At 43.0% G+C, this 9953-nt stretch overlaps 1 protein-coding gene across 1 annotated transcript in view; it reads left to right on the top strand.

Annotated features, from left to right (window-relative positions):
* Positions 1-9953, top strand: part of TMEM163 (transmembrane protein 163) — a 263415-nt gene that overhangs the window by 159891 nt on the left and 93571 nt on the right. Inside the window, exons 2-3 of the mRNA XM_010853703.1 lie at positions 4323-4366; positions 5763-5854. Of these exons, the coding sequence (XP_010852005.1) occupies positions 4323-4366; positions 5763-5854 (136 nt within the window). The remainder of the gene's footprint in view (positions 1-4322; positions 4367-5762; positions 5855-9953) is intronic.

Genomic DNA, 9953 nt, shown 5'->3' with positions numbered 1-9953 from the left:
ATATATATATATATATAAACAAGATAGCAGGGAAAGTCAGAGGACCCCGTTGCTATGCATTTCTGGGTATGGAGAAGGAAATGGCAACCCACTCCAGTACTCTTGCCTGGAAAATCCCATGGACTCAGGAGCCTGGTAGGCTGCAGTCCATGGGGTCGCTAAGGGTCGGACACGACTGAAGCGACTTCACTTTCACTTTTCACTTTCCTGCATTGGAGAAGGAAATGGCAGCCCACTCCAGTGTTCTTGCCTGAAGAATCCCAGGGACGGGGGACCCTGGTGAGCTGCCGTCTATGGGGTCGTACAGAGTCGGACACGACTGAAGCGACTTAGCAGCAGTAGCAGCAGCAAGGTCAGCTTAATCAGATGGCAGCCTGCTTTCACTCTCATCATGGAGGAGTGAGAGATGGGGAGTAGTGTAGGTCTCAGCTCCTAGGGGAATGAGACTCGGTGGCCTGTAGGTAGTACTGCCTCCCTGAGTGCATGGTTCAGTGATGAATGTTAGAGACAGTCTCTGAATGTGAGGAGCAGAAACATTGCTGAAAATTTCCCCAATTTTCCCACTGGTACTAGTAGTATCCAGATGAATTTGGAGGCTGCTAACAGTTGGAATGTGTAGCCAAGTATTCATTGTCTATACATTTTTGTATCAAATTGAAATGTGGAGACAGGTTTGGGGTGAAGTAGAAAAGAATAGCTTTGTTGCTTTGCCAGGTGAAGGGGGATACAGCCAGCTAATGCCCTCAAAACTGTCTATTCCAACCTGAAGCGGGTAGTGAGGAGTTTTATTGCAGTGGTTCAAAGAGAAAGGTGTGATCAGCTCATAGACATTCTGTGATTGGTTGGTGGTGAGGTAATAGGGAGCATCATCAACCTTCTGGTCCTACTGGTCTGGGCTGTGAGTGCTTGTGGACAGCATACAGTTAACTTCTCCCACCTCATGGGAGTTTCAGTATATACAAAACTGCTAACAGATCCCTGGAATAGGAAATGGCAACCCGCTCCAGAATTCTTGCCTGGGAAATCCCATGAACAGAGGAGCCTGAAGGGCTACAGTCCATGGAGTCCCTAAGATACTGCTATGTATATATCCCTCGAGAGGGAACCAGGATCCTGTTGTAAGTCTGCACTATTGTTTGTTGGCTGCTCCTCCCTTGTCTCTACATCCCCTCCCTTCCTTTATTAGAATCTGCTGTTTGGAACTCAGGGAAGGCCTTGGAGGCTGAATGAAGCCTGTTTCCTGCAAACAAGAAAACGAGTGACGCAGAAAGGCTTTTGCATGCAGGGCCCTGCTTAGTTTCAGGTGCTCTATTCAGGAGCAGCTTCAGTATTAAACAGCCTCGCACCACGTGCTGAGAGCCACAGAGACTTCATTACCTTCAGCCGGACCTCTGCGTCAACCACGAACAGCCTTCCTAGGAGAGCATTGCCCTTGCAATGGGGTTGGATCTTGCCAGCTTGCAGTGTAATGGCCTGAGGTCAAAAGGGCCTTTTCCTCTTTGTTGTCCAGCATTGAGTCTAGCACCTGCATGAAAGGCACCCCTGGACTTTTGATGGATCTTTGCTGGCTTCCCAGCTCCCTTCAGCCATGTACATGTGGGCTGCAGGGCCACCTGCCCTGTAATCTCTGCCTTGGTGGGTCATTCTGGCCCAGGACTTCTTCAAATGGAACTCGTTCTGAGCGTGAGGGAGGCTGAAAATGCCAAGATGAAAACCCCATAGTTGGCTCTCTTTCTGTGGGAGCAGGGGCTGTCTAAACTAGTCCCACCTTTAAGGCCCTTCTTATCCCAGAACTAGATATGTCTTGTCCAGTTATGGCTCCCCACACTCCTGCCCCAACCAAAAGTCATTTACTCTTCAAAAACTCCTAAAAAGCTGACTGATCTCTTCCACTGGGTCCTGTGCTAATGATTATTTGCTGTTCTGTCATCTCAAAAGCTTGGGGATTGCTCCCACAGGACAGCTGCCAGAGCTATAGCCAAGTGGAGGGCCCTTCAGTGCACCCTCAATTCCCCACACAATCTTCAGCCGCTCTCATCTAGAAAATTAGATGGAACCAATTTAGAAGTAAATGGGACATGGGAATGTCTTCCTTCTCTTAAGGACTCTACGTGGTCATGGAGCCCTCCTGCTCCCGTTTTCCTTGATGCATGGGGGTGTAGAACAACATAAAGATTTCACTTGTCCTATCAGTGATTCATCCACTGGGCAGGCTTAAGCCACACAAGCAGAATTTTCCAGTATAGTTCTGAAAGTACATGATATCATGGGCCTTGACTGCCATGGAGTCAGGGAAATCCCACCCTTCAGCGGCTGTCTCCTCTGTTGGATTCTAGAGTCTCTGAGACAAGGTTCCTTGTGTTTCTTAATAAAATCAAGTGGGCGTCAACTTTGAAATCTGTAACTTGTGGAGCCCTATGTCAATGTCACAGGTTTGGAGACCTATAGCAAGGTCACAGGACAAAAATCTCTGGAATTAACCAGGTTCCATAGCAACTGTTGCCATGAGCCTCCTGATGTAAACCTGCCAATTCCTTGACCCCATATTAGGTAAAATACCCACTCTATTTAATCTACCCTGGTAAAGGAATGGCAACCCACTCTAGCATTCTTGCCTAGAAAATTCCACAGACAGAGGAGCCTGTGTTTATACCCCATGCCTGTGTCTCTGCTCCTCAGTCTGTGTAACAAACCATGGCCAACCCTAGCTCTGATGTTTCCAAGTTTCAATTCCAACAGGGTAAATTGACCAACTAGAATCCCAGTCTCAACTATTCGTTTATTTTTTAGTTGGAAACTTTACTAGAACACTTGCCAATCACGTGTCCCAATTATCTATAAAAATCAAGTCAGTAGTTGGTTGCTTATAACATTCAAAGGGGCTTCCCTGGTGGCTCAGTGGTAAAAAATCTGCCTGCCAATGCAGGAGACTCATTCAGTCCCTTGGTTGGGAAGATCCCCTGGGAAAGGAAATGCAACCTACTCTAGTATTCTTGCCTGGGAAATTCCATGGACAGAGAAGCCTGGCGGGCTACAGTCCATGGGGTTGTGAAGAGTTGGACACGACTGTGACTGAACGACAACAGCAGCATTCAAAAATCCATCAAATTGTTGCTAGGCAAAGAAGATAGGTATATTGACATACTAAATTAGGTCTACTAGGAACTTGGTCAGAGTTGGGAGAAATGAGTTCTTAGTGTATTTATCAGCTACATCCTTTATAACAATAAAATTCTTAGATTCTATTTCTGCTACACAGAGGACTTCCTTATACATAGAAAATGAAACATGTTTGGGTTGCCCTGGGTTGGATGACCCACCCCTGTGGCTGAGGGCAGGAGTACTAAGCCCAATATGGCTGCCTGGGGTCCACGTGGATAAGCAGAGAGCAGCTCTCAGAGAAGGGACATGTGCTGAGTTGAGTGGGAGTCCAGGGGTATGTTGACTTCCATGCTCTGTATCCACGCCTTCCTTACTCCTTGAGTGAGTGCTTGTAACACCTGTGCCTGGAACAATCCACTTCACAGCCTTGCTGACCCTCAGGGTTGGGTTTCATTCTTTATTAGTGAGTGGGCATGTGCTTGTTTAATACGGCTTTTGCCTGGAACCCTGCCTTATTAAGTCAAGTCGAGAACTGTCTTGGAAGCTGCACGTGGTTTTGGCACAGAACAGATCACAGAATCAGAAAAAAAGTGCTGCCCAATTGACTTGCCCCCCAATAGGTAGATTGGTTTTTGAGTATGGATGAAATATGTCTTAATTATAATTGTGGCACCTACTTTTGTAGACATCTCTTGTTTAAGATAATTTATTCTTGTTTTCCTAAACAGTTTTATTGAGGTCCACACTGGATTTTAAGCTCTGGAGGGCAAGAGATTTTTTTCCAACTGTGCTAGCAATGGTGTGTGTATCAGTAAATACCTTATTATGAGAACAGTTCAGATGGTTACAGTTTCACTTTCAAAGTTTAATCTGGTTCCTACCCCCTCTATTCCCAGTTGTTAAATTCTCAGCGTCTCAGCAGTCATTTGAGCGACAATCGCTTGAGCGTTTTCATTCGGAAGCTGGCCCTTTGGTGCTTCAGGGTACACTGGGAAGGGAGGTCCTTGCAAGTGAAGTCTGGAATCTTCATATCACTCTTGAATTTTTTTTTTTTTTTAATTCTCAGATATGACAAGTACAGTTAATTTTTAATTTCATTCTCATAGAACTTTTCCAGTGATGTTTAAAAGGCCATATCAAATATATGAATACTCTCACAAATGAGAGAAAATATTCACAAGACCTTAAACTGTTCTGAATAATATTCTCTTTCTTTTTAGCTGTCTCCGTTATGAGGTACAGCGCCTCTGCTTTTGGGTTTGCAGTAAGTAACCTGACATGTACTTTTATGAAGTTTTGCACGTTTCTCCCGGGCCCACAAATCTCACGCTGGGGCCTCTGATTGAAGAGGGTGGTTAGCAGATGAGAGAGAGAGCATAACAAACATACCTTTTATGGAAGTCGTTTCTACAAACAATTATAATTTGATAGAAGTAAAGTGCAATGACAGTGTATAATTCTCAACAACAGATCAGGGCCACCATGTTTTCTGCAAATCCTTTAGAGGATTTTTTTTTTTTTTAGGGTTTAGCCCTTTCCCCAGCCCCTTAAGGTTGTAGGTTTGAAAATGGGCACACACTGAAGTGAAGCGTTTGCTGGTGTGGGCAAAGGTGATGTGAGTTAAGATGGGGCTGCCGTCAATAGGATGTCAGTCTTCAGCCAGACTAGGGGTACCCTGGTTTCTCAACCTGCTTCCTGATGGCAGCTGGTTACAGAAGATGGGTCTCAGATACTGAAAACTTGGGTAAAGTCTCCCCACATCTTCAAGAGAACATTAGTGCTTGTAGTTTTCCAGACGAGAAGTGTGTTGGGGTGAGGTGATTCATGCAAAGAAAGCTCATTTCAACAGCTCTCCTGCTTCAGGGCTTCCTGTACCTGATGGTGTGTGTTCCCTGTTCCCAAAGCCACTTTTCCCGTTGTTTTGAGGACTTAATGCTTTGAGGCTGGCAGATTCTTTTCAGAATCTTTTGAAAGGTGTGGACTGTCTCTCCAGAAATTACACATACGTCACCCTCCTACCCTGCCCACCTCTCTCACTCACACTCCTCTCTCCTTCCCCTCCTTTCTTCACTCTCTTCCTACACATTCACTTGTTCATTTGAACAAAAGCATTGGTTTTTGTATCCAATTTCACAGTGTTGGCAGACTTCGTGGAGCACCCTGGGTGACCCCACCCTCACCCCTGGACCCCAGGTAGAATAGTCCTATTGAGAGCCAGAAACACAGAGTCCTTGGCCCAAATTCTTTGCTTGGGATGGACAGGAAAATGCTGAAATCATCTTGCCTGCCCTGGGGAGATCAATTTCACATGTGTCATAAGTGTCACCACCCCACCCCCATCACCAGCGTGCTGGTAGTCAGGGGTCCCTGGAGCAGAGCTCAGCGCACATAGAGTGTGGCTCTCCCCATACCCCCGGCAGCAAGTGGCCAGGAGGAGCCATGACCCTGGCATCACATGGGCGTGTTTGGTGCCCTGACTTAGAATTCCCAGGATCTCCACCTTGAGGATGCTGAGTGGCCAGCATTGTAATGACGTGAAGCCTCTTTGCTCTGAGGTCACTGGTTCAGATGTTCCAAGTCACAGAACAATTGCCATGTGTCTTCACAGTTGCAACCTATTAACTCTGGAAAACCACTAATACTGTGTCTCCTCCTTCTAGTTTGATGCCATCCTCGATGTCCTGTCATCGGCGATTGTCCTATGGCGTTATAGCAACGCGGCTGCTGTACACTCTGCCCATAGGGAGTACATGTAAGTGGATTTTTATCTTCTTTCACTTTGCAGAACCCTTGCCACGTAATCAGGCTGTCAGCATGGCTCACCTTGCAGCTTTGGTACAGTGATGAGAATGAGGTTCCCAAATTGCCTTTGAGAGTGGCTGGTGTGATATCACATATATGATTGGCCCCTTCTGGGATGCTCAGAGAGATGGGATGTCCCCTTATAATTTTCCCTGTTCTCTGCTCTTGAGCCTGGAGTGAATGTTTGTATGCTTATTTGTCTGTCCATCCATTCATCTATTCATTGATCAATCTGAAACTGCACAGCTCAGATTGGGACTTGAACCCACTGTCTTAATTGAAATCATATACTCAGTCTCAGGACTTAGTGAAGCTAGATTCTTTATGTCTCAGCACAGAAAGAATTTAGTAAGAGACACAAAGTGACAGCTAAGAAGTGGATTTATTTAGAGAGATACACATTCCATAGACAGAATGTGGTCTGTCTCAAAAGGCTAGAGTGGCCGTGGGAGAAACACACTCCACAGAAGAAAATGTGGGCCATCTCGGAAGGCGAAAGGCCCTGAAATATGAGATGGCTAATTGTTTCCTTTAAAAAAAAAATTTTGTTTATTTGGTGTGCCAGATCTTAGTTGTGGCATGTGGAATCTAGTTCCCTGACCAGGGATCAAACCTGGGTCCCCTGCATTGGGAGCATGCAGTCTTAGCCACTGGACCACCAGGGAAGTCCTGGGGTGGTTAGTTTTATGGGCTGGATAATTTCATAGACTAATGAGTAGGAGGATTACTCCAACTAGCTTGGAGAAGGGACAAGGATTTCTAGGGCTAGGGCCATCACCCACTTTTTGGCCTTTTATGGTTTGCCTCAGAACTGCCATGATACGTCATTTAGCTTGCTAGTGTATTACAATGAGCGTGTGTATAATGGGGCTTCAGGTCTACTGGGCGTTGACTCTTCCACCATCTTAGACCTAGTTGGTTCTAACCACTTTTTGTCATGTCCTATGTCAATGCCCCCATATCCTATGACATATGCCCATGTCATTCTTTTAAAGGTCATGCCCTACCTCCTTCCCTCCTGTTTCAAATCCATCTAACAATTCATTCATCCTTCCATCTTCTTTCTCTTTATGTTACTGAAATTTTTGTTCCTTTGAATTTTCATGCTTTTTTTCCCATTCTTTTTAAGTAAGATGTGTTCTCCACTGTGATTTACAGAGGACATTTTGAAAGCATTCTAAATTATTCTACTGGTCTTCTGTCCTTCTGTGTATTAGAAAATATTGCTTCCTCAGTCTCCACGTTTCTTGGGTGATTATTTGTCTTTAAAGTACTTGTGTTTGTGACCATAAAGTGTGTATCTTTTTCAATTTCCATTTTTTATATTCCTGGTAATTCCCAGGTTCCAAAGTCAGATTTGTTGACTTTGAATCTCAGCTCTACAACTTGTCAGCTTTGTGACCGTGGGAAGCTATCCTAACTGCTCTATGCTTTGTTTCCTTATCTGGAAAAAAGGGGGTATTTGAAAATTATGTGAGTGAGATACTAATCATCATGATATATGACATGATATCATATTATATATATAAACTTATGACAGTGTCTGGCATGTAGTTCAGTAAACTTTAGCTGCCATCATTATTAATTATTAAGGGGGTTCCCCTGAGACTGCGTCACCGTGGCTTGTCATTAGAGCAAGAGCTTTACTCCACTTCTATAGCTTTTGGACATCTGAATACAAATGAGGAAATGCCCTGTTGTTTGTGGTGGTGCCTAGACAAGAGGTACTCTTGATGGAGAACCTGTGTCACACTCAGCCATATAAATATTGAGTGTCAGGGGACTCAGGAAATAGTAATATATCTGAGGTTGCTTGTGCCAAATGGAAGGCTTTTGAAAGATGATGCCAAAACGGACTCACAAATGAGAGCCAATTTTAGTTTAGTTTTGGCTTGAGACAGAGCACTAAAGCTCCTTTTGAGTGTTAAATTAGCCCTTTTAAGAAATATAATTAAAATATCAAATCTGTGACATCATAGATGATGTTATTTAGGATAAAGTTAATTTTTGAAAAAGTGAGTCCGTTTACTGGTTGGAAAAATCAAGAAGCAATAGTAGTAAACTGATTTTGCAAAAGATAATGATGGTCCATAGTGATCAAAGTTGAATTACCACCTGTCTAGCCAAAGGAACCCTGAATACATCTACCCAGGCTGTTGCTGATTGGTCTTTGAGGAATACAGTAAGAACAGTCTAGAGAGTGCAGTATAGAGATATGCTTGACTTTCAAGAGCTAGTTCCCTATCCTGTCAGATGAACACATTCTTTGGATCCATAGTTCTGTTACCAACATGGCAGCCACTGAGGCTCTTTTAGCATTTATATGTGGCTGCTCCTAACTGAGAGGTTAATACACACACCAATACACTATTAACAGAGGTTAATAAAATATACACCAAATCCTGAAGATGTAAGAAAAAAGAATATAAACATTTTATTAATATTTAGAAAACAATATGGATTACTTGTTGATATAAGAATATTTGGGATATATTGGGTTAAATAAACTATTACAATTTTACTTCTGTTTACATTCTTAATGTGGCTTTTAGAAATTTAAAATGACATATGGGACATGTATTAAATTTCTGTTGGGCCTTGCCCTCTGAAAAGAAAGCTCTTCCCTCTGCCTTGCTTATTTTAGCATTAATAATCCAGAATTTGATTTGCAATTCTAGAAAGAATTGTGCTCACTGCTTCTCAATTTCTCTTTTCTAATTTGCTTTTTAAATCTGATTTCCTTTATGCTAAAGTGAGTCTCTTACACATTAGTCACAAAGCCACAAATTGTTGTGGCTTTTCTATAGTGTTGGGATCTCAGTGAAACCAGGTGGCCAGCATGTTATCCAACATTGATTGATGATAAGAAATGTCATTCGTTTCACTGTTTTTAACGATCCCCAAATATATACCCTTAAAAATGTATCTTTAATAATACCCATAAGGCAGAAACTCACCAGTTTGCTTTGATAATTCCCAGATGATTGTTCCATGTGATGATGCCCATGGATTCATTTGGAGATTCTTAATCTAGAAATTAAAACAACACTCAGAATCCTCTGTATTGTTGGTTTAGTTTAGATTTTTAATCCCTGGCTCATGCCATGTAAATTAAAAATTCATGAAATCACTGCCAGCTGAGAAACTGGTGTTTGCATATTAATGAGCATGAATAATTATAAGGGGCAAAGCTAGAAAAACTACTGGCTTTCAGTTAGTTGCTGGAGAATAAGTTTTGAGAAAATGAGGAAATATCCAACCAGTCCTTAGTTAACTCTTCTAACTTTCCCTCTTTTGTTTCTAAGCTTCAGAGTGCGTCTTGAACTTGGAATTGCCAATGCAAAGTGATAGAAACCCTGCTCAGCCTTCTGCCTGATGACTGTGGGCACTGACTGTGGATGTGGTGGGTGTTTGATACTCAGAGGGAGAGAGTGTGCCTTCAGCCCCGCCACAGAGCAGAGTGCCAATAAGCTTTGCTTTGTGTCACACTTTTTTATTGTGGGGAAAAACATATCGTATTTACCATCTTAAATATTTTAAGTTTACAGTTCAGTGGTGTTAGGTGTATTCGCAGTGTTGTGGGCAGATCTCGCAAATTGAGACTCCATACTGATTACACAGCTTCCTATTACCCCTCCCCCAGAGCTGGGTAACTGCTGTTCTACTTTCTCTCTCTATGAATTTGACGACTCTAGGTAGGTCCCTCACATAAATGAAATGATACAGTTTTTGTCCTTTTGTGACTGGCTTGTTTCACTTAGCATGATGTCCTCAAGGTTTACCCATGTTATAGCATGTATCAGAGTTTCTTTCCTTTTGAAGGCTCTGTAATATTCCATTGTATGCATAGACCATATTTTGTGTATCTTTCATCAACCAATAGACATGTGGGTTGTTTTCCCCTCAGCCTTAATAAATAATGCACTGTGAGCATGGATGTACAAATATCTCTTCATTGACCCTGCTTTCAATTCTTTTGGAAATACACCCAGGAGTGAGATTGGTGAGTCATGTGGTAGGACTATTTTTAATGTTTTAAGAAACCTCCA

Source organism: Bison bison, unplaced genomic scaffold (assembly GCF_000754665.1).
Source record: "Bison bison bison isolate TAMUID 2011002044 unplaced genomic scaffold, Bison_UMD1.0 scf7180017864330, whole genome shotgun sequence".
NCBI lineage: Eukaryota > Metazoa > Chordata > Mammalia > Artiodactyla > Bovidae > Bison > Bison bison.
This window is presented reverse-complemented; position numbering and strand designations above follow the sequence as displayed.